Here is a 26,255-nt window from a genome sequence, read left to right on the forward strand (position 1 = left end):
TGAGGAATTGAACCCAGGGCTTCATGCATGCTAGGCGAACACTCTACCAATAAGCCACCAGCACTAAAAGGAGTCTTGTCACTGAATACTCTTTTGAATTCAGTCATGTGCACACTGCTGACTGACTACTCAGGTACCCATCCTGAAGTCTGTTGCCCACCAAGCACCATACTGGAAGCATATTATTGAGATGAGGTCTGAAATTAAAGTAACCATCCCCAAAGACCACATGGACATAATCACATAGAGCAAAGGGAGTTTATTGCCAGCAGAGCTGACAAGGCCGTTTCTCTCATGGGAGAGGGAGAAATGGCATCTATCTTTTTTAGGGGTATCCTTATACAGTCACAGGACTAATGGTGGGAGGTACTCTGCATGCGCAGCTGGTCACTGAAGACAGCTCTTAGGCTGGGCAGAGTTTAAGTCTGGGGGGAGGGCATTCTACTGAAGCAGCAGGGGCTAGAGATACATGCTGAGGGGCCTAGGATGGAGACTGCCAACCCCCAAATGGAAGAGGACATACTAACAAGGCTTATACTTGTAATCTAACTCTCATGAAAGTATGTAAAATGTACCTTAATATGCAGAGGAGAGAACAGAGTCTCAGGGAATTACATTTTCACTGAACCTTTCATGATAGGTAAGAACCAGGCTGATATAGGAGTTACTATATGGGCAGAGGCCCAAAAGATCAAGCCCCATAAGGCTAAATGTATGTGGTCTACTGAGAAATTGAGGAGAAATAAGACCTTTTCCCCCTTTGCAAGTACTAGAGTTTGAACTCAGAACTTCATGTTTACTAGGCAGCCACTCTACTGCTTGAGCAACACCTCCAACCCTTTAGCCCTTTTTGTGATAGTTATTTTGAGATAGTATCTTGCTTTTTCTTCCCAGCTGGCCTGTATTGTGATCCTCTTATTTGGCCTGGATCATGATCCTCATATTTACAATTTCTGCCATAACTGAGATGGACATGTCTGCACTAGTGGAAAATGACTTAGACTAAAAGTATTCACCTTCCTACCTGACAGCCATATCTTAGAATTATCCTTGCTGCCAACCTTGCTGTATCATCTTCCCTCCCCTCTCCGCCCCCATGAACAAATGTACCCAGTGGTTTTGGACTGGGGCCTGAGACCAAGACCACATTTGACAGTGGTGCCCCCTGGCAGATACTATTGAAACCTTGAAACCCTCTACAAGATTTCTCTCCAACCCCACCTCTATCTCTCCATCTGCTCCACCTGACTTCAATTTTTCTGCTTAATATTTAAAGGGACCCTAGTTGTAAAGGTGTGCATGTGTATGTGCACCATTTCCCCTTCAGCTAATGCTAAAGGAGACTTGGTTGTCTTTCCCAGACTTTTCCTCCTACTGTTGAGCTTGCCTTTCTGCTCTTTTTCTTTTCTTACATGTACCACCACAGTAACTTTTTTTCTGTTGAGATGGTGTATTACATGCTTTTTTTTTAAAACCTCGGTTGGCCTGGAACCACTATCTTTCTAACTTCAGCCTCCCACATAGTTGAGAACAGTACTAGTGTGTAATAGTGTGCCCACCTGATGGTTGAGATGGAGTCTCAGGAATTTTTTTGTGTGTTTTGGACAGTAGTGGAGAGTGAACTCAGAGCCCAACACTAGGTTGGCAGGCACTCTACCACTTGAGCTGCCCCTTTAGCTTCTCTTTTCGTTGCTTATTTTCATGATATGGTCTCATTTTATACCTAGGCAGGCCTAGGCTACAATCCTATTTGTGTTTCTCCATGTGGCTGTGAATGACAGGTACATGTCACTTCAACCAGCCATTGTGCTCCACAGGTAGCTCAGATAACAGATGTACACCACTTCACTTAGATATTGGTTGTCCTGTCTCATGTACTTCTTTTTGCCAGGTCTAGTCTCAAATCACACTCCCCTCAATCTCCATTTCCCAAGTAGCTAGAATTCCAGGCTAGAAATAACACACCTGGCATAAGTCTCAGGAACTTTTTTTAAATTAATTGCCTTTGAATTTTGATCACCCTGATCTCCACTTCCTGAGTACCTAGGATTACTTGTATGAGCCATTGGTACCTGGCTAAGATGAGTTTTTTGTTTGGTTTTGGTTTTCAAGAAAAAGTCTTGCAAAGTAAACCAGGCCATCCGTAAGCAAAACATTAAATGAGAGCTAGAGGTCATGAAAGTCCTAGTACTGGCACAGAAAATTAACTAACTAAATAATAAAATGCTCTGAGTATCAGAGAGATTGGACATTTTCCCAAGGGACTTGTCACTGAAGCAGTCTGGTGAGTTTGGACTGGAAGCCAGATCTGCACTGTGGAGTGTTTTTCCCATTGAAACACATTCTGTGTCTGACTAGAGATGCACATTTCTGGGAGTAGAAAGAGAGATGCAAGACTTCTGGTCTTGCCAAAACCAAGGCTAGTGGACCATTAGTGGATAGGAGCAAACAGGAGCTAGAGGAGCTACTAAGGCAGAAGTAAACATGGCTACCAGGTAGTAGACTAGATTTCAGAGGTCTTAATTAGGCCAAAAATTCTTGCCTTGTCCCACACTAATTTCTCCAAGACTACCCCACAGCTAGAGACCCCCTCTCCCACCCTCAAGAGCATTGCTGCCTGATGGAAATTGGATCTAGTTGGAGAAAGGATTCACTGGAGAAATAAGATGTTCTGATCTGCAACCTGATGTGTGTGTGTGTGTGTGTGTGTGTGTGTGTGTGTGTGTGTCTGTCTGTCTGTCTGTCTGTCTGTCTGACTGTCTGTCTGTGTGTGTAGGAAGATGGGGCGGAGCAGGGGAAATTGGAGGAAAGGTTTGGTAAGGTCTGACAAAAGCTCAGCGACTAAGCAGCCTGGATGATAAAAGATTACAGCATTATATTTGTAATCAACTCGGCTTAAGTAGTTTAGTGCTTCTGATTAGGCTTCTTGCCACAGCAGGGTAGCAACAGGACCATGACCTTCTTTTCCAGATTGGACCTTCGGGAGGGCCTCCAAACCATCGCAGTGCTGCACCTGATTCCATTCACTGTGTCCTTAGGTAAGTAAACCCCTGAAGGAAGGCTGGAGAGCACATGTGGTTGAACCAAGTACACCCATGTTATCATCTATTGGGTCCCAGAATCCTTTCATGGGCAGAACAGGGCCAGAGACCCAAAGGCCAGCAGTGAGGCTGTGGCTGTTCTGGTTTAAAGATTTCCCCACCTTCTCAGGGAGCTAGGAACCTCTAGCTAAGAATCAGCTGAGAAGTCACATTGAGGGATAGGACAGAGTTGGTATTGGCTTGCAGAACTGATGTTCTCTGGCTGGTGAAAGGTGATTTTCTAAAATAAGGAGTTGAGAAACTTCTGGAATATCTGAGGGCTGCCTGAGTGACAGGTTAGAATTTTGAGAAAGGGTGATTGAGTGGGGAACAGCAGACATCAGTGGGCGATTGAGCTAACAGTATCAGAGTATTCCCAGTCTCAACAGAGCTTGAGGGTGCGCTTTTGTTGGCACAAGCTTGGAAACTACCCTAGAAGTGATAGCATCACCATGAACTCCTTCCAATCTATAAGGGTGATGGGACCCCTTAGTACAGCGATTCTTAACCAAGGGGATGGAAACTAAGAATTTGGGTTTCACTTGGGGCATTTGAATTTGAATGTAAGAGAATATCTCTTTACATCTCACATAACTCTAGTTAAAATGTATCTTCAATGAACTGTCCCTTCTATGATGAATGGAGGCAATAAATCCCAAACATATCTTCGTCAGTAGTTGACTTCACAGACTTTTGCATTTCTTATTTCAGTTGTTACAGGCATCTCAGAATTTTATGTCTGTGACTACTTCAAGTTTCCAGTAGTTATTGCAACTGCTGTTAAATTTGTTTACTTAACACATAAATCATTTGAATACATATCTTAGGGTTCATTTCCCTAACATCAACTTATCTGACCTTTTCTGCTTGACTCAGACATATACTAGTTATTGCAAATAAGGGAAACCATGGGAACTATGTTTCTTTGGGCCTGGCTTACTTCACTTAATATAATTTTTTCCAAGTCTTTCCATTTCCTAACAAATGGGGCAATGCCATTCTTTCTGATGGAGGCATAGAATTCCATTGTGTATATATACCACATTTTCTTGATCCATTCATCTACTGAAGGGCATCTGGGTTGGTTCCATATCTTAGCTATGGTAAATAAATAGAGATACAGGTGGACCCATTGCAACAATGAGATGTACAAGTCATTATGTCAAAAACAAACTTTACAACTTTGGTGGTGGGGAGGAGGAGGATTGGGTGGGGGGCCGGGGGGAGGATGGGAAGGGATGGAAAGGGGAAACAAAGGAGGAGGCTACAATGCTTGATAAGAAATGTACTCATTATCTTGCTCATGTAATTTTAACCCCTTTGTACAGTATTTTCACAATAAAAAATCAAAACATGCATATATTACTATATCACATTAGAGATATTGTAACAACTGCATTTTAATATAATCAGCTTCCTTTGTATCTGTATATTTTATTTGTGCATTTAAAAATATTATTCAGAGAGGGAATCCATAGCCTTTACCAGACTTCCATAGAGGTAGATGGTCCACAGAAAATGTACAGTTAGCTTTTAGGTCTATGACAGAAAGGAAGTTACTTGAGAGGGAAATGTTTGTTTCTAGTTTCTCATAGTTTCTTTTCTTCTTTGCATTTTTACCTTAATTTTCTTTAAAAAAATGTTGTTTGAAAAATTCTGCCCCTTGGCTAGGAAAAAGAAGAAAAGAAACAGAGGGAGAGAGAAAAACAGAGAGTGGAGAGACAGACACAGAGACAGAGACACATAGAGAGAGACAGAGAGACTGTGTCAGTAGATCTTTTCAGTAGTAGAATCTCTAATCCAAAAAGGCCTTAAACACAAATGCTCAGGTTACTTGTGGCTCCTCTGGGCAGCTTTCTCCTTTAAAAAAGTGATCTTGGGGGGCTGGGAAGTTGGCTCAGTGGTAGAGCGTTTGCCTTGCATGCCTGAGGCCTTGGGTTCGATTCCTTAGCACCACATAAGCAAAAAGAAAAAAGCCGGAAGTGGTGCTGTGGCTCAGGTGGTAGGGCACTAGCCTTGAGCTGAAGAGCTGAGGGACAGTGCCCAGGCCCAGAGTTCAGGCCCCACAACCGGACCAAAAAAAAAAAAAAAGTGATCTTGGCCGCATGTGGCTTAGTGGTAGAGTCCTGGCCTAGCATGCATGAAACCCTGGGTTCAATTACTCAGTACCACATAAACAGAAAAAGCTTGAAGTGGTGCTGTGGCTCAAGAGTAGAGTGCTATAGTCTTGAACAAAAGAAGCTCAGGGACAGTGCTCAGGCCCTAAGTTCAAGCCCCAGGACTGGCAAAATATAAATGAATAAACAATTGATCTTATTTTTCTCCCAGAAAAGAATTCTTCCTTAAGATTGTCCCCCTTCTATTCCTCTATTCCTTTTCTATTCTCAAAAGACACTCTCTCTGGCATACCAGGCAACCAGATATGTAAAGAACCAGGAAGGTGAGGGGCAGCCAACTTCATATGCGCGCGCGCACACACACACACACACACACACACACACACACACACACACACCTGTCTAGTTTACAGCAACCCTGGCAGTGTTGGAGGAAAGGAATGCAGTAAGAATGTTAGGGACACATGATGGCACCATTGTGTTACCAGTGAAAACACAATGTTAAATGTGAATGTTTTGCCTGCATAAAATATACATGCATAAAACTGATCATTTTAACCATTTTAAGTATACACTTCAGTGGTGTTAAGTACATTTACAGTGTTATACAACCATAGCTACTATCCAGCTCCACAATTTTTCATCTTAACAAGCTGCAATTGTGCAGGAAATAAACACTAACTTCCCGGCTCTCTCTCCCTCTAGCCCTGGCAACCACCGTCCTACTTCCTGTTTCTGTGAGCTTGCCTACTGTAGGTGCTGCATTTCAGTTCAATCATTAGACATTCATCTTTTTGTGATCAGCTTATTTCATGTAGCATACAGTCATCGAAGTTCATTAATATGGTAGCACCTGTCCTGTCTTTATTAAGGCTAAATATTACTTTAAATTAATGCAAGAAGATGGACTACCTCATCTAACACAGTGTGATGCCCATAGAGGTGCCTATATTAAAATCTGTTCACTAAGCCAGTGTAGGTGGCTCATGCCTGTAATCCTAGCTACATAAGAGGCTGACATCTGAAATTGCAGTTCAAGCCAGCCTGTGCAGAAAAAAATCCCAATTATTTCTAATTAACCAGCAAAAAGCCAAAAGTGGAGATGTGGCTCAAGTGGTAAAGGACCAGCCTTAAGCTGAAAAGGCCAAGCAAAAATATGAGGCCCTGAGTTCAAGCCCCAGTACTAGAGTGCACACGTGTGTGCATGCACATACACACACATACACACACACATCTATTGTCCAACAGGCTAAGAGCAAATGCTAGCTGTGGGACCTTGGATTATCTTTGCTGAGATGACAATAATGAGTTATGTATAAGTTCTTTTAGTCACAAATACAAGCCAATCATGCATTCCACTATTGTATATATTTGATGTGCCTGTGAACACACATACACACAATTCACTATAATGTGAGAGACTGTGGTAAGTTTGAGAAAGAGCCACAACCAAGTGACATTAGTGTGCAAGAGAAAGAAAATGTTAGAACAGGTAGAAAGGATCAGGGGAGACAGAAAGGCAGTGGTGTGATAGGGTAAATAGGAAGCAAGTTGTGGATGACATCAGACAATTAGTTTTGAGTTCACAGAAAATGCTGTGTTTAGAAAAGTCTCCTTTCGGGGCTGGGAAGGTGGCTCAGTGGTAGAGCGCTTGCCTTGCATGCTCGAGGCCCTGGGTTCAATTCCTCAGCACCACATAAGCAAAAAGAAAAAAGCCGGAAGTGGCGCTGTGGCTCAAGTGGTACAGTGTTAGCCTTGAGCTGAAGAGCTGAGGGACAGCGCCCAGGCCCAGAGTTCAGGCCCCACGACCGGACCCAAAAAAAATAAATAAAAATAAAAATAGAAAAGTCTCCTTTCTTTCTTCCCTCCCTCCCTCCTTCCCTCTCTTTCTTATCTTTCCTCCTTCATTCATTCCTTCTATCTCACTCAGAGCCTTCTCATTGCTTTGCATTCTCCCAGAATGATGTTCAGAATTGTAGCCAATCACTGATCATCACTGGACATGATAGAGGGAGAAAATAATGAAAAAATGGGACTAAAACAGGCAGAGGACCTCCTCCTTAACCCTAGCTACTCAGGAGGCTGAGATTTGAGAATTGTAGTTCAATGCCAGCCCAGGCAGGAAAGTCCACTAGACTCATCAATAAACTACTCCCAAAGGCCCAAAATGGGCCTCTGGCTCAAGTGGATGAGCACTAGCCTTGAGTAAAAGAAGTTAAGGGACAGTGCCTAGGCCCTGAGTTGAAGCTTTAGGGCTAGTGTGTGCGTGCATGCGTGCGCACGTGTACAAAAGGGCAGAGGGACAAGGAAGGAATTGAGAAAAATATATGAGGAGATGGGTTGGGGGACATGTGGAATACATATGTTAGTGCTCCCTGGTATTAGGCAGTAGCTATGACAGCCCCTGTGAGGGACAGCTTTCTTTCACAGCATTGAAATTGTCTCTTCTGGGCTAACCTAACCCCAACTCCAATCTCTGGCCCTAAACACTTTATCAGCTCATGTCCAGTCTCTTCCCCTGTATGAAGCTTATAGTCTAGGCGATGTATTCAGAGAACAAACAGGTAATTTATTTTCCCTCTCCTGCACCTCTTCCCAACTATTTCCTCCACTAGAAAGATGCCAGGAGAGCTCTTCCTATCCATGAACAGCTTCTACTTTGAGATATCTCTCTATCTATATTTTTTCTACAATATTTTCTAGACAACTCAAGACTGTGATAGCTCTGAAAGCTTAGAGTACAGTTTAAAAGTATGCTGGATGGCAACCTTTATGTCTTTTGTCTCTGGCTCAATAAATCCCACAAAAGAAGGAGCCCATTTCTTATCATTGTTATATTTCTTTCTTTTTTTTGCCAGTCCTAGGGCTTGAACTCAGGGCCTCAGCACTGTCCCTAAGCTTCATTTGCTCTCCACCACATAGCATTCTACCACTTGAGCCACAGTGCCACTTCTGGCTTTTTCTGTTTATGTGGTACTGAGGAATTGAACCCAGGGCTTCATGCATGCTAGGTAAGCACTCTACAACTAAGCCACATTACCAGCCCCTCATTGTTATATTTCTTATGGGACCAAGTTTGACAATTGATAAATGGTCCTTCTAGATTTCTCTTTCTCAGTAAAAACATTTAAATCCATTTCTTACTCTTTCTTATCTACCTTACACATGCTGTGTGTGTGTGTGTGTGTGTGTGTGTGTGTGTGTGTGTGTGTGTGTGTGAGCATGCCATGCGCACCTGACTTCCTTCTGTTTCCTGATACTTGGAAAAAAAAACTAGAACAGTCTTGAGTGCTTGACAAGTTCTGCCCTTTCTTGCTGCAAGACCATACATATCAAAATCTACAATGTTTGCTATGTGACCTTGAGAAAATCAATCACCTTTCACCATAGTAGAAACAGATCACAGTGCCCACATCTCAAGAACACTCTGATCAAGGAGATAAAGTCCTTAATAGATACTTTTCTCCCTTCCTATTAAAGAAACTGACATTACTTAGAGCCTAAAGACCCCATCTGTCTTAATTTATTTGTTTCTATAAGAGAATACCACAGACTGGATAATTTATAAATACTAGAAGTTTATTTTGCACAGTGTGCTGGAGGCTAGAAATACCAATATCAAAATATCAGCACCTGGTGAGGGCTGTTTTGCTGTGTCATCCCATGGCAGAAAGCAGAAAGGTGCAAGAGTTCATGCAAAAGAGAGCCAATTCATGTCTATTAGGAATCCACTCCTGGGTGAAGGCATTAACCCATTACCTCTTTAAAGATCCCACCACTCAATTGTTTAACACTGGAGATTTTTAAAATACAGACGCCATCAACCTTTCCCCTTGGTTTACCAACGATGACAAAGACACCTGAGACAAACTTAGGTTCAAATTCTATTGTATCTTAGGAAGAATAATGATAACTAGGTCCAAAAGGGTAAGCAGATAAAGATTTTGATGCATTCTTAGCATTCCCCAAGCCAGACTGCACTACTTATTTCCTCCCCATCATGCACATTGCATTAGACTAAAAATTCAACCTATATGGCATCTTTCCAATTGGCTTGAGAAACAATGTCCTATTTCAGATTTCCATTACCTCTCATCTGAATCACTGAACCTCTTTACCCATCTTTATGGCTACAGTTACTCCTATTCCCACAGAGGCCCCAAATTTCCTTCCTGAGATACAGAAAAGAACATGCTGTTTATCAATTTCTTTGTAACTCCTCTTTTTTTTGTAATCTCTCATTTCTTTGGCATGAGGGTTGATCTCCCCAACTTCCTTCCAAACTCTACTGCATATGCAATGGTTTCCTTACTCTCTGTAGTTTGCCCATTGTGATGTTACACAAAAGCTTTGGTCTCTACCTTAGAACTTTGGTCAAGTCCGTCTTGTTCCTGGAAGGCCTTTCCTCTACCAATCTGTTGGTCAAAATCTTACTCTTCTTCAGTTATGCTTAACATTTTACCTTTCATACAAAATCTAGAGCTTCTCAAAGGCAGGAACTTCGTTTTTCACATGTATCAATATGAGGCAATGCATAAAAAAAAAGCTTCAAATAGCTCTTCGTATAGTAGAGACCCAGTAAAGGCTATCTTCTTTTTCCAGAATTTGGACTGAAGATATATGATCTCTGTTAGCCTCAATTATTAAATGAGATATTGTACATTAAGCACTGTATCAAAGCTGGTGCTTGAACTGCTTTTATTCTTTCATAGTTACTCCCTCATTCTTTACCTTTCTGCTCCAACACTGGTCTCATGGCCTTCAGCATAGATTTCATATGGAGGAGGCTCAGATCAGATGGTTGAATTATTAAATTACCTTTTGCCAGGAGCCAGTGGATCATGCCTGTACTCTTTTTTTTTTAACCTCATATAACATTGTTTTTATTTTTTTTATTGTAAAGATACTATACAGAGGGTTACAGTTACATGAGTGAGGTAATGAGTACACTTCCTCTTGAACATTGTTACCCCCTCCATTGTTTTCCCCCTACCATCCCTTCCCTCCCTACCTTCCCCAAGGTTCTTTTTTTTTATTGTGATTAAGTGATTACATAATTTCGGGAATTTCACAGTATTGTGGAATAATGATGCTCATTTAAAGCCACAAGTTCATTCTAACTTTCCTGGAGCAAATTGTCTATCACAGTCTATAACATATAACGGTGTTCACATGTTATACACCATACATGTGATCAGCAGCATGGGGATATTTAGTAGTGGTTCGACCAGATGAGTAGGGGTTCTTTGTTTTTTAAGTCCTGTTAGTTTTGTCGTATCACCTAACATTTTGGATTTAGCATCCACTTATCAGGGAGACCATGTACCGTTTGTCTCTTTGCTCTTGGCTTACCTTGCTCAACATGATTTCTTCTAGCTCCATCCATTTCCCTGCAAATGCCATTATTTTGTCATTTCTAATGGCTGCATAATATTCCATTGTGTATAGATACCACAATTTTTGGATCCATTCATCTGTGGTGGGGCATCTGGGTTGTTTCCATATCCTAGCTATTGTGAACAGTGCTGCAATAAACATGGAGGTGCACGTGTCCTTATATATTGGTTCCTGTTGTTCAGGGTAGATGCCTAGAAGTGGTATGACTGGGTCGTAAGGGAGGTCAATCTTTAGCTTTTTGTGGACCCTCCAGACTGCTTTCCAAAGTGGTTGTATAAGTGTACATTCCCACCAGCAGTGTACTAGGGTTCCTCTTTCTCCACATCCCCTCCAGCATTTGTCGTTGCATGCCTGTACTCTTACCAATTCAGAAGGCTGAGATCTGATTGCAGCCCTGATTTCTACCCCAGGCAGGCAAGTATGTGAAATCCTTATCTCCAATTAATCAGAACAAAAAGACCAAAGTAGAATGATGGTTTACTCAATAGAGCACCATCCTTGAGTGAAAAAACAGGAAGAGTGCCCAAGCCCTGAGTTCAAGCCCCAGTACCAGCACAAATAGACAGACTTTTATTCCTCCAAGTTTTTACATTTATCATTTAGTTCCAATAAGTAATAACAAAGCCTCAGAAATTCCTTTTTTGTTGTTTTTACAAACCACCCATGTTCTTGGATGTCTGAAATCCTTGAGCCAACTGACTAGATGTGGCAGGCATTGTCTAATCTCAGATTTAGGTTGATGTCCCCAAAACAGACTGTTTCCACTCATAAGAATGAAATCTTTACAGCTTATATGAAAAAACTAATGCCTGTAACAGCCATACAAATATCTATAATCACACAAGGCCTCTCCTTGTTTAGAATAGGAACATTGATAGTTGCTCCTCCTGTTAACTTCCACCTGCCACGTGGGGAATAGGGAAATCCAATGTCTCCCTGAACTTCTACAATTCAGTATAGCAACTGTTTATCATGAGCCAGCCCCCTGTGTATAACACTATTGCTAATAGTTTTTAAAAAGCATATTATCTAACAGGGAGAAGGGAAGACACTGGAAGTACTACTAATTGTACAGACAAATAAAATAATACAGGGACAAATAGAAGTACAGGTATTGTGTTACAAGTGTACAAAGGATTGACAGGGAATTAGCAAAGATACCATTAAGGAAGTGTCCTTTTACTAAGCCTTAAAGGCTAGGGGAACTTTTTTATAGGTAGAAAGTTGAGGAGAAAGTAACTAAGAAATCAGAATGTCTAAAGGCATATAGATATGAAATTACATGGTAAATTGAGAGAATGGGAAGTAGACTTAAGAAGGTTAGACTCCTGTTTCCCATTTTTCAGACATTTTTATCTCACTCTCTGGATCTCTGTAAACCACCTCTAAAATTACTACTTAACATACAGTTATTTAAATGAACAATTTCTGTAGTGTAAATTAATACATTTGTGTGTGGAGGGGTGCTAGACCTAGGGCTTGAACTCAGGGTCTGGGTGCAGTCCCTGAGCATTTTTGTTTAAGGCTATCACTCTACCATTTGAGCCTCAGCTCTAATTCTAGAGTTAATTGGAAGTAAAAATCTCAGTCTTTTCTGCCCACGCTGGCTTCAAACCATGATCCTCAATCTCAGCCTTCTGAGTAGCTAGGATTACAGGCATGAGCCACCAGCACTTGGCTTTAAATTAATGTATTTTAATAGAAATATTTATAACATTATCTTGAATTCACTTTCTCTTTTGGTTGGTCGTGGGGCTTGATCTCTGGGCCTGGGCGCTTGTCCTCAGCTCTTCAGCTCAAGACTGGTGCTCTTCCACTTGAGCCACAGCACCACTTCTAGTTTTCTGGTGGTTTATTGGAGATAAGAGTCTCACAGACTTTCCGGCCCAGGCTGGCTTTGAACCTCCATCCTCAGATCTCAGCCTCCTGAGTAACTAGGATTATAGGTGTAAGCCTCTGGCACCCAGCTTTGAATTTACTTTTATTGACTACTCTTTCCATCCATATATCATCTCAAATCCTTTAGTGTTCCTACAGTGGTTTGGGGGCCACACTTGATAAATACTGGGACATAGCATAGGGGGATGTGACTGCAGACACAGAAATGAGGCTAGGAAGATGCTTGGGAGAACCTCAAATGTTGGACTAATGAGTTCACACTTTCTTCTGTCAGCAGTGGGGAAATATGGATGGCTTCAGAGAAAATAAACAACATAATATGGTTGTGCTTTTTTCCAAAATGTCAGATATCCTAGGCCAGTGTTCTACCACTGAACTCTATAATTTACCTTCTATTAGTACCTTCTTTAACTTAAACCAGCAGCAATTAGATGCAGTACTGAATTAAGCTAAATGTTTTTTTTCTATAGTAAAGTCCAATGATAGAGAGAATTATTAGAGAAAACAAAAGGGTTAATTCATCAACAAGATATAACTCTTCTAAATATATATGCATTGGACAACAGAGCTTCACAAGCAAAACTGATAGAACTGCAAAGAAAAATAGGCTAATTAGTTATATTTGGATATCTCAAACCCCACAGACAACCATAGTTCACCCTAGATGCAACAGATAGCCTATAATTATTCAACAAATTTAATTTAATCTTAATTTTAGAAGGTTAAAGACATTTCAAAAAAGAGATCTCTAGATTCAGATGGCTTCAACATAAAATTCTACCCAATATTTTAAAGAAGAAATGTCATCAATTCTTTCCTTTTGTAGAAAACTAAAGGAATGAAGAACAGACTCTGGTAATAAAACTCAAAGTCTAGGGACAGGGGAGAAACAGAGAAAGAAGGACAGATCAATACTTGCATGGATATAAATCTAAAATCCTCAACAAAATATTAACAAATAGAATCCAGCAGTAAATTGCAGGAACTAATGCATTACAACCAAGTGGGCTTTATCCACAGATACAGCTGTGAATATTTGAAAATCAATATAAACTACCATAGTAGCCACTTAAGGGAGAAAAGAACACAACTAACCAATTAATTCAGAAAAATTATTTAATAAACATTAGCATTCAGTCATTATAAAACCTCATAGTATCTGGGCACTGGTGGCTCACGCCTGTAATCCTAGCTACTCAGGAGGCTGAGATCTGAGTACCTCGGTTCAAAGCCAGCTGGAGCAGGAAAGTCCATGAGACTCTTTTCTCCAGTTAGCCACAAGAAAATCAAACATGGTGCTGTACCTCAAAGCAGTACAGCACTAGCCTTGAGCTCAGAATCAGTGCTCAGGCCCCAAGTTCAAGCTTCATTACCAAAAAAAAAAAAAAGCAACAACAAAAAAGCCTTATAGTAAACTAAGAACAGAAAGGAGCTTATTCAAACTGGCAAAGATCATCTACAATGAAAAAACAAAAACAAAAACAAAAATGATCTACAGTAACATCACACTTGATGGTGAAAGACTACTTGTCCTTTAGACTGATAACAAGACGCTCTTAGCATTTCTGTTCAGCAACACACTGAAACTCCTATCAAGGTAAGAGGGAAGAAGAACACAAGAAATAAAGGCATACAGTTTTTGCCCAAGGCCAGGACTTGAACCTGGTATATGATGCTTTACTTCATTGGCTGATGCTCTATCACCTGAGTCAGGCCTCCAACCCAAAGCAACAAATTGTAAAGTGAGTAAATTGTTATTTGCAGATAGCATGATTATGTATGCAGAAAAATCCCAAAGAATCTACAAAAACGTTTCTACAAACTAAAAACTGAGATTAGCTAGTCCTAGAATATAAGATGAATCTTTAAAAAAGCAATCCCATCTCTATATATGAAGTATTAACTTCATAAGCAAACAAAATGAAGCAGGGACACATAGAAGCAAAAGAAATATGCTAAGAGTGTGAAGACAAGGAAACATTTAATTTCACCTAGGGGCTTAACAAAGATATCATAAATAATTGTATTTTGAACCAAGACAAGAAAGCTGAGGATATTTTGATTGGCAATCAGTTGGGAAAAATAATCAAAATAAAGGAACAATACCAGGTTGTAGTGGTATGTTCCTATAATCCCTGAACTCAGGACTGACACAGGAATATGGTAAGTTTAAGGCCAGCCTAGGCAATATACTCAAAAGTAAATAAATAACAGCATAACAACATCAAAACAAGGGAATAATAAAAAATAGAAAAATTTTAAATGCTTTTAAATACCTCAAAAATGAAATACCAATGAGTAAATCCAACAAAATATGTTTGTTGATAAATACATAAAGAAGACATTAAGTTCAACTGGAAAAGAAAAACAATAGAAAATATCAACAACAGCCAAAGTTGGATTTCAAAACATTAAACTGGATAAACCTTTAAATGACTAAGAAAAAGCAGAGAATAGAAAATAACTTCTTTAAATGAAAGAGGAGACATTAGTACTGACACTACAAAAAATAGAAAAGAGAAAAAGAGATGTCTATGAACAGCCACATGCTAATAAATTAGATAACCTAGAATCACTAGATACATATAACCTACCAACAATGAATTGTGCAGAAACAGAAAATATAAACAGATCAATAAGGAGTAAAGAGAGTTCATCAGTAATCAAAAACCTCCCAACAAATTAAAGCCCCAAACCAGATATTTTCATAACTAAATTCTAGCAAACATTCAAAGAATTAGTTCAACATTTCTTAAACTCTTCCAAAAAACTCAAGAGGAGGGTACACTTCCGAACTCATTTGACAAGATCAGTATTAGCCTGATATGAAAGTCAGGCAATAATACCACAAGAAAAAATAATTATATGCTCATATCCCTGATGTACATAGAAGCGAAATTCCTCAGCAAAATATTAGTGAACCAAATCCAATAACACATCAAAAGTATTATTCGCCAACTAGGAACTGATTTCTCATGCCTATAATCCTAGCTCCTCAGGAAGCTGAGATCTGAGAACCTCATTTTGGAGCCAGCCCAAGCAGACAAATCCAAGAGACTCTTATCTCCAATTAACCATCACAAAAAATGAAACTTGAGGTGTGGATCAAGTAGGAGAGCGCTAGCTTTGAGTGAAAATGATGAGCAAGAATGCAAGGGCCTGAGTTCAAGCCCCAGTACTGGCACAGTATAGTTTAGGCATAATTCACCATGATCAAGTTGGTTTTATCCCTTTAATATAAGAATGGTTCAACAATATAAGAATGATTCAACAATGAAAACTCAAGCTGGGGGTCAGTAGCTCACACCTGTAATCCTAGCTACTCAGAAGGCTGAGCTCTGAGGATTGTGGTTCAAAGCCAGCCTGGGCAGGAAAGTCCATGAGATTCTTGTTTTGTTTTTTTGGGTCTGGTCGTGGGGCCTGAACTCAGGGCCTGGGCACTGTCCCTCAGCTCTTCAGCTCAAGGCTAGCACTCTACCACTTAAGCCACAGCACCACTTCCGTTTTTTTCTTTTTGCTTATGTGGTGCTGGGGAATCGAACCCAGGGCCTCATGCATGCAAAGCAAGTGCTCTACCAATGAGTCTCCATGAGACTCTTATCTCCAATAAACACTAGAAAACTGGAAGTGGCGCTGTGGATCAAGTGGAAGAACACTAGCCTTGAGTTGAAGAGCTGTGGGCAAGCGCCCAGGCCCAGAGTTCAAGCCCCACAACCAAAAAACAAAAACAAAAACAAAAAAAATCACGAAAATCAGTTAATATGATATCCAACATTAATGTACAAAGGATAAAATCATATGGCTATCTCAACAGATGGAAAATTAAGAGGCTGGGAATGTGGCTTTGTAGTAGAGTGCTTGCCTAGCATGCATGAAGTCTTGGGTTTGATTCCTCAGTACCACATACACAGAAAAACCAGAAATAGTACTGTGTGGCTCAAGTGGTAGAGTGCTAGCCTTGAGCAAAAGAAGTTGAACTGAAGCCCTAGGATTGGCAAAAAATAAGTGTTTGATAAAATTCAAACTTGTATGATCAAATTTATAATTGAATTAGGTACAGGACAAATGAATCTCAATATAATAAAGGCCATATATGAAAAAGCCTACACCTACTATTGTATTCAGTGATCCTCTGCTATTAGGAACCAGACAAAAGCACAGTCTCATCATTTCTATGTAATATACTACCAAAACTTAGAACTGTTTGCATTCTTTCTTTTTTGGGGTGGTTCATTTGTTAGCATACACAAATACAACTGGTTTTTCTGTGGTGTTTTTCAAGCCTGTCATTTTACTGAATTCATGTATTAGTTCCACCAGATTTTTTATGGAGACTTGAGGACTTTTTTAAAAAAAAAATAAAGTCACGTTAACTATTGAAATAAACAGTTTAACTTCTTTTCTAATTTAGTTGCTGTTGATTAGGGCTTGAACTCAGGGCCTACTTGCTCTCTCTTAGCTTTTTCACTCAGAGCTGGTGCTCTCCCACTTGAGCCACAGCTCCATGTCTGGCTTTTTGGTAGTTAACTGGAGATAAGAGTCTCAGGATCTGGCTGGGAAGTTGGCTCAGTGGTAGAGTGCTTGCCTTGCATGCCTGAGGCCCTGGGTTCGATTCCTCAGCACCACATAAGCAAAAAGAAAAAAGCCGGAAGTGGCGCTGTGGCTCAAGTGGTAGGGCACTAGCCTTGAGCTAAAGAGCTGAGGGACAGTGCTCAGGCCCAGAGTTCAGGCCCCACAACCGGACCAAAAAAAAAAAAAAAGAGTCTCAGGATCTTTTCTGCTCAGGCTGGCTTCAAACCTTGTTTCTCAGATCTCAGCCCCCTGAGCAGCTAGGATTACAAGCATGAGCCACTGGGGCCCAGACAGCTAGTCCTATTGATATAAACATCGAAAAAGTAGAACAACTAAAAATCAATTTAACCCAGAAGGTAAATGATTTGTACATCAAAAGGTAGAAGATAAGATAAACTAAAAATGCCATAAATAAATAGAAAACTATCCAGTATTAATGAGTTGGAAATGTTAATATGTTAAAATATTCATGCTTTTCAGAATGATCTATACTTTTTTTTTTTGGTCGGTCGTGGGGTTTGAACTCTGGATTTGGGCACTGTCCCTCAGCTCTTCCGCTCAAGGCGAGCATTCTACCACTTGAGCCACAGCATCACTTCCAGTTTTCTGAGTGGTTTATTGGAGATAAGAATCTCATGGAGTTTCCTGCCTGGGCTGGCTTTGAACCATGATCTTCAGATCTTAGCCTCATGAGTAGCTAGGATTACAGGTGTGAGCCACTGGCGCCTGGCTAGAATGATCAATAAATTTAATGCTTATCAAAGTTTCAATGACATCTTTCCCAGTATTATTTTTAAAAATCCAAAAATGCAAATAGAATTACAAAAGACATAAATAGTCAAAACAATCTTGAGAAAGAAGAAAGCTATAGATAATTTTTCCTCATTCCACACTATACTGCAAAGCTTAGCAATAAAATCAGTATTAGTCTAAAAACAGACATATAGATCAACAGAATAGAATGTAGTTGCCAGAAATATGCCCACATATAGATATCAAACTAATCTTTCACAAGGGCACTAAAGATACATAATGGAGAAAAGATAGTCTGTTCAATTGGTGATATTGAACTGCACATACACATGCAAAATAATAAAATCTTATCATGTACAAAATTTAACACAACATGAATTTAAGGGTTAAATATAAGATGCCAAACCATGAAACTCCTGAAAATACAGGGGAAATTATTTTTTTTTTGTCAGTCATGGGCCTGAACTCTGGGCCTGGGTGCTGTCCCTCAGCTCTTCAGTTCAAGGCTAGCGCTCGACCACTTGAGCTACAGCACCACTTGCGGCTTTTTCTGCTTATGTGGTGCTGAGGACTTGAACCCAGGGCTTCATGCATGCAAGGCAAGCACTCTACCACTGAGCCACCTTCCCAGCCCTTGGCAATGATTTTTATTGGATATGATTAAAGCACAGACAAAAAAAAAGCAAAAATAAACCAGTGATAATACATCACCCTAAAAAGCTTCTGCTCAGCAAATGAAATACAAAATGAGAAGGCAAACTAGAGAATGGAAGAAAATACTTTTACACCATGTGTCTGAGAAGAGGCTAACCCTAAAATATAGAAAACACTCATAAACCTCAAGAAAAGTCCCTAATTTTTACAAATGGGCAGAGGACCTAAATAGATACTTACCCCAAAATGACACACAAATAGTCAACAGGTATCTGAGAAGATACTGAATGCTACTGACCTTTAGGGAAATGTGAATCAAAATCATAGTGAGAAATCATCTCATGTTTGTTAGGATGGTTATCAAAAAGACATGTGATAATGTAGAATGTAGAGGAAATGTAACCTTTGTACACTATTGATGGAAATGTAAAATGATACAGAAATTATGGAAAACAGGATAGAGATTCCCATGGTAATGAAATCAGTGTCTTAAAGAGCTATTTATACTCTTGTGCTCATAGCAACATTATTCACAAAGAAGCAAAATATGTAACCAAGTACCACATAACAGAAAAAGCCAGAAGGGGCACTGTGGCTTAAGTGGTAGAGTGCTGAGCAAAAGAAGCTCAGGAACAGTATCCAGGCCCTAAGTTCAAGCCCCAAGACGAATGGGTAAAGAAAATGTGATAGTCACATGGGAATATTGTTCAGGCATTTTAATACAAATCCTGTCAATTGCAACAGCATGAGTAAACCTGGAGGATATTATGCTAGTAAAATAAGCTAGGTATAGTAAGACAAATACTGTATAATCTAACTTATAGATGGAACCTACAGCAGTCAATTTAGCTGAGTGTGGTGACTCATGCTTGTACTCTCAGCTACTTGGGAGACTGAAACAGGGAAATCACTTGAACCTAGGAGTTTCAGGCCAGCCTGGGCAACATAGGAACCCTTTGGCCATTAAAAAATACATTGTTGGTGCTGGGAAGGTGGCTCAATGGTAGAGTACTTGCCTTGTCTGCATGAGGCCCTGGGTTCGATTCCTAGCACCACATAAGCAGAAAAAGCTGGAAGTGGCACTGTGGCTCCAATGATAGAGTGTTAGCCTTGACCTGAAGAGCTGAGGAACAGTGCCCAGGCCCAGAGTTCAGGCCCCATGATCAACAAAATAAATAAACAAATAAAAATAATGACAAATTGTTTTTTCAAAAAATACAGTGTCTAAGGAAAACTGTCTAGTAATGATGGATTGATTAATTTGGTTGTGGTAATAATTACACACTACATATATTATATCAATATGCATACCTTGAATATATGCAATTTCTTTTTGCCAGTCTTGGGGCTTATACTTGAGGCCTGAGCACTGTCCCTGATCTTCTTTTGCTCAAGGCTAGCATTCTATCATTTGAGCCACAGCGCCCCTTCCAGATTTTTCTGTTTATGTAATACTGAAGTATTGAACCCAGGGCTTCATGCACACTAGGCAAGCACTCTACCACTAAGCCATATTCCCTGCCCAACATATGCAATTTTTGTCAATGGTATTTCCATAAATATTGGTGAAAACAACTTGAAATGGATAGTAGATTTAAATATAAGACAGGAAACTAAAACTTTTAATAGAAAACACAAGTGAAATACTTAATGGTAGGGAAAAATAAAGGAGGGGTAACAATGCTCGATAGGAAATGTACTCATTACCTTACTCATATAACTGTAACCCCTCTTTACAGTATTTTTACAATAAAAATATATATATTAAAAAACAAAAAAAATAAAAAAAAACACAATGACTTGAGATGAGGCAGAGAGTAAGATTTGACACTGCAAGTACAATCAGTACCAAGAAATTTTCAATATAGTATAATTCATAAAGGTGAAGGGCAAAAACCAGGGAGAACATGTTTGCAAGTCACATAAAGGAAGTGCATCCAAAATGTAGAAAGAACTCCCAAAAGTCAATAGCAAGGAAACAACAACCCAATTGAAAAATGGGGAAAAGATCTGAATAGACACCTCATTAAAGAAGATATACAGAAGGCAGATAAGCACATGAAGAGCTATTGGGCATCATTGGCTATTAGAGAAAAAGCAAATTAGCATGATAATGATATACCAATGAACATCTATTGGATGTCTTTGCCATCCTCAATACAAATTAAATTAGGAGCCTATACACATGAAATTCCTCTTTGATAATTCCCTCCAAGTTGTCTCACTTGACAATACCAAGAGATATTAGAACCATCTCTTGGTGTCAAGGTCATAATATCTAAAGGAGTATCAAACATATGAATGCTCAGTGTCCATCCTAGCTTCCTCACATGCCCTTGCTTTATGTCACAGATCTCTTATCCATGATCTTTAGCTTTCCTTCTTTTCTAGCTCTTTAAATCCGCTTTTGTCACTGTGCATTCCACTGTCATTCATACCAGCTGGATCTGGAAGGCTTGTCCTTCAAGGATACTTAGAGTTTCCTGAAGGACCACAACCTTGTTCCAATCAGTTCCACAAAGGGCATAATATTTACCTATGTAAGGGCTCCTAGATGGCCTTAGAACTGGTGGATAAATGAGGTAGATGAAACAAAAGACACACAATTAATCCATCTGTGCTTTTTAAAATATCACATTAAATGACTCTATTCATGCTGAACAAAGACTAATCACTTGTTTCTCTAGTATTGAAAAAAGAAAACATATTTATCTTTCAGCTGAACAAGCAACTGGGTGCCAGGCACAGTTATTAGCACTGAGGAGTTAAACAAAATTGATTTGAAGCAAGATATAAAAGAAATTATATACTTGAATTACCTTTAATTAGTAATGACTCTCATTTAACCTTTTCTGACTTTTCTTCTGAAACGCAACTGACAAAAGTGTTCCTCTCTTTTAGGAAGGTCGGAGGCAGCAGGGCTTTTACTATGGCAACCTTCCCATAAAATTCCACTCATCACTCTTTCCTAATTAGCATGCTTATAGCAACAATCTCAGCCAGCTCTACAGGAGAATTCAAGTCTTTTCCAAGGTTTCTTCCACTCCATGGCATAATTGTGTGTGTGTGTGTGTGTGTGTGTGTGTGTGTGTGTGTGTGTGTGTGTGTGTGTGTGTGCGCGCGCGCACATGCCATTACTGGGCCTTGAACAAAGGGCCTGAGCACAGTCCCTGAGGTTTTTCACTCAAGGCTAGCACTCTACCACTTGAGCCATAGCTCAACTTCCTTTATTTTTTTGTTTGTTTTTTTGGTGCTTAATTGGAGATAAGGGTCTTAAGGACTTTCCTGCTCAGGCCTTCTGAGTAACTAGGCTTACAAGGGTGAGTCATGGCACCCAGCCATGTAATGACTTTTTAAAGCAATACTTGGTGAAAAGCAACTTGAGTTTCTTCTTCTTCTCTCAAAATCCTTTTTTTACCACAATGTGGCTCTTCTTTGATACAGACAGACAGACAGACAGACAGACAGACACACACACACACACACACACACACACACACACGTAGTTGTGCAAAAGAGTTACCATTCAACAAAGCAGTTTATGAATAGAGTGCCTCCTGATCAGTGTCACCCTTTTATTTATTATTTATTTTGTGCCAGCTCTGGGGCTATTTAGGGCTTGAGTGCTGTCCCTGAGCTTTTTTTTTTTTTTTTTTTTTGCTCAAGGCTAGTGCTCTACCACTTGAACCACAACACCACTTCTGGCTTTTTCTGTGTATGTGGTACTGAGGAACTGAACCCAGGACTTCACACATGCTAGGCACGTACTCTACCACTAAGCCACATTCCCAGCCCAATGTCTCACTCTTAACATTCTCACTCACCTCCTTTCTCACTTTCTTAATTTTAGGTTACATCTAAGAAGCAGTTTATGTATGCAATGCATCTTGATCTGTGTCATCCCTCCAAAATGTTCATCTTCCCTTCAACCTGCTCCTTCCCTTACTTTTTTCAGTTCTATGGCATATATAACGCATTTTTGTCTGCATTCTACTCATTTTCCCCATTCATTCTTCTACCCCCCTCTCCTTAACAACTCCTTCCCTGCAAGTACCCATTTCCTAGTACTTATTTTGTTAGGCTTTGACTTAGTCTTTCTAAAGAATTATACTATTTGCACTCTCCGTGTACTTAGTGTTAGGTTTTTAAAAAGAGGTAGCCGAGTAAGAACCACACCAAGCACGTGGTATTCAGGTAAGGGGTAGGTTTATTCATCGTTCTGGCTGGCACCAGGCTATGTTGGCCCTCCATGTGGCTGGGAAAGACCTGGGAAAGAGGGCATCTGGGCCTGGGCTAGGCCTTATCTAGGGTATGGGCGGAGAAAGGTGTGGCCACATCATATTCAGATGTGACCTCAGCGGATGCAGATGTGACCTCTTCCAGGTGCCAGTTGCCTAGGTAACGCAGATACTGGGCAGAGACTTTGCTGCGAGGAGGATGGAGTCTGCTCGCCATCCAGGAGCCAACCTTACACTTAGCCTTTCTCTTTCATAAACAGATTTTAAAATAGAGTTTAGAACTGAGGATGTAGCTCAGTACTTGTGTAGTAGGCACAAGACCCTATGTTTCATCCCCAGCATGGGAAAAATAAATAAAAATAAAAATGGAATCCAATTCCCAGGGCTGTACTATTTATTCTGTTTGCATCACACAGCATGCAGAGTCCCTTTACTAACAGAGATACATTTTTCTCCTTCTGAACTTCTGTAACATTTTGAAAGGGACAAAATAGAACCATAGCAAAGCAGTTTCTAATCCATGTTTTCTTCTCAGCCATCAAACAGCCTGCACATTATAGGCAAGCCATCTCCCCGTGGAATATATGAATCTAGCAGTTCAACAAACAAGGGCTGAGTTTTTAGAAACGATTTCCTGAGATTCCAGAATGGTGATAATCAGCCCAAAGTGCTGCCCTTTCACTTGCTAAGCTTTGCTGCCTTTTTATCCGACTTGAGGACTTGCACTGAAAACTTCATGGCCCTTCTGTTTCCTCAGTTGAGATCTCAGTCAAGAGGGCCCAGAACTACTAGCAACCACTGGCTCCTGCCTGTATTCCTAGGTACTGAGGAATCTGAGATCTCAGGATTGAGATTCAAAGCCAACCCAAGCAGGAAACTCTGTGAGACTCTTATCTGTGATTAACCAGTGTAAAACAAAAAGTGGAGCTGTGAAAAAGCTAATAGCACATCCAGGCTTGCAATTCAAGCCTTAGTACTTCCACCATACAGACACACATGCACGCGTGTGCACATGCTCGTGCACACACACATGGACACACGGACACAAAGTGAAAGACCCCAGACTTCTGGGATACTTTCGTCAACAGGAGGGCGCCCCAGAAAACTCAGACTCCAGGCCGGGAGATGCAATAAGCAAGAGGAGTTTATTTGGCATTTGCGCAAACGGTCTCTCTGCCCCGGCAAGGGAGGGAGCCCCAAACCGAGGTTACAGGCATTTTTTAAAGGCAAAAACCACAAGATTAGCATATTACACCAGGTGTCCCCGGGATTGGCCCATTTGAAAGTCACTATGTACCCCAACAATCATTTTTACTATGCGGAGAAGTTTATAACACTCTTTGTAAAACAGTTGGCTCAGGGCAAGTCTAGGGGGAGTGGTCACCCTGGAGGGGAGTTTACATAGTTACAGGCTTGTGATTGATTAACATTTGGCCTAGTTTGCTGAACTTGCCAGGTGGTCCTTATCTTGGGTCCCATTCTTGAGTCCCATTCTTGGGTCCCATTTGGCCACTTGGGGAATTTACTTGTTTACTCTTTATTTATGACCACAAACCTTGTCCTAGGGGCCGGCATCTGGGCTCCAAGACTCTTTACTCAATTCCTTATTTCCAGAAAATGGGGGGTTAGTGCTAGGGCGAGCAAGTTTACAAAAGCAAAATCAGCAGTTAGCAATTGTAAAATATAACTCTAATTTTTAATCTTTCATTCTCTCCTTTTTCTTTAGACTAATTTTAATCTTAAAATTCAGGGTGTCTCTATATTATCTTGTGGGCTATCAGTTGTTCTCAATGCTTGGTATTTGGATCTCAGAACTAATAGCTGAACTGCACTGATCTTTTTCTTTTACAAAAGACACCAGTCTGTTGAGTATACAAGGTCCGATTGTAACAAAATTAACAGTATCAGGGCCCCTTACATTTTTTTTTTCACCAGTCCTGACTCCGTGTATCACAGTTAACTTAATTTTATACCAGCTGTACTTGTAAGCTCCAATTTTAAGACATACTCATACCATCTGCTACATACTTAAACTTTCTGAGGTTTGTCTTAAAGACAATCCTTACTTTTCAAATTTTCCCAATTCCTTTCCCAAGGCTTTCTTTACTACCTTCTTTCTTTACAATTTCTTGAGCATCTTTGTGGCTGGAGTTTATAACTGCCCAATTTTCCTTTGGCTTGCGGAACCTTTATCTTAGAACAGCCTTAAGGCACCACTGTGATGCAGAAGCTTGCTAGATTTTAAGGCTAAGAGTATTACCTCCATTGATAACACACTCAGGTTATTACCATACCAGAGCCAAACTAGGCTGTGACCATAGAGTGGATTTCCAGTCACTATGCACTGAAGTGCCTAAGACAAGCAAGCCAGTGATATCCTTGTCCCAATATCCACTGTAGGAAGAGAGGGTTTCTAGATATCACCCAAAAGAATGTCCCACAAGATCTTAGATTTAGCAGCAGTTAGCCAGGAAGCAGGCTCAGGTGATGGAATCAGGCAGGAGTTTCTCCAGGTGGCTGTCAGGCCGTCGTTGAACTTTACCCATTAGGGTTTGCTGCAGCAGCAGCAGCAGCAGCAGCAGCAGCAGGATCTCTCAGTGGCTCCAAGGGACTGTCACACCTCATGCTGGGCTGTAAATTCCTACACAGACTGGTTAAAGATACATTGCATAGGTTTGGCAGGTTTTGATTCTGCTGGTTTTTAAGATCTTTAAACAATAGCCCAGGACAATTTACCAGAATCACAACTTTTTTACTAACCAGATATTTTTGTAAATAGACACAGAAGGCTCAGAAGGCTTAGTCTTGTAACCATCTCTGACAGATGCAGTCTCCACACCTTGAACACCTACAACAGTTAACACTATTCTTTATGCCTTTTTTTAAAAAAAATTATTTTATCTATTTTGTCTCATTTCTCCAAAACTGACTCTGGGCCCTTGATCTTAAATTGGGGGTAGAAGGGCGAAGGTCCATCTTCTGTAACTTCTTCAAGCTGACTTCAGGGGCGTTGATCTTACCTAGCCAGGAACCTATAACTTTAGCCTATTTTACAAAGAGGCTATCAGGTTTAGATGTCATTAAGAACAATATTTAACTTTTGACAACTGCACAGACCTTTTCTCCGGCTACAGCAGTGTAGCTTGTTTAACACTCTGGTTTGCAAAAGCATCTTCCGGATGACTTAGGAATGTGATCTCTAGTGACCCTAACACAATGCCTGAGTTACCTGTGCAGGCCTTTAGACAGATATCAATAGAAACACACTCTCAGGTTTACAAATTTTTTCCTGAGCAGATGAACTTCATGTAACTAGTGTCAGCTCAATTAGAGCTGCCAATTAGAGCTTTTGGCACATAAAGGGGTTGAGATTTAAACTATCCCCCACATTTTATAACATTAGCTTTTTACTATCACAGAGGACTAGCAAGTTCCTGTCCCTTACAAGGTAGTCATGAACATTAGGCATGCTTCCAAACTATCTTCCTATGACCTCCTGGCTCTGACCAGTTTTGAAGGGCCATGCACAAATGACTCTAGGATCT

At 40.3% G+C, this 26,255-nt stretch overlaps 1 protein-coding gene across 1 annotated transcript in view; it reads left to right on the forward strand.

The window, feature by feature from the left end:
* Positions 1-2,953: 2,953 nt before the first annotated feature.
* Positions 2,954-26,255, forward strand: part of Dgat2l6 (diacylglycerol O-acyltransferase 2 like 6) — a 33,691-nt gene continuing 10,389 nt past the window's right edge. Inside the window, exon 1 of the mRNA XM_070039360.1 lies at positions 2,954-3,038. Within this exon, the coding sequence (XP_069895461.1) occupies positions 2,954-3,038 (85 nt within the window). The remainder of the gene's footprint in view (positions 3,039-26,255) is intronic.

Source organism: Dipodomys merriami, unplaced genomic scaffold, assembly GCF_024711535.1.
Source record: "Dipodomys merriami isolate MVZ:Mamm:240054 unplaced genomic scaffold, mDipMer1.0.p SCAF_3, whole genome shotgun sequence".
Taxonomy (NCBI): Eukaryota; Metazoa; Chordata; class Mammalia; order Rodentia; family Heteromyidae; genus Dipodomys; species Dipodomys merriami.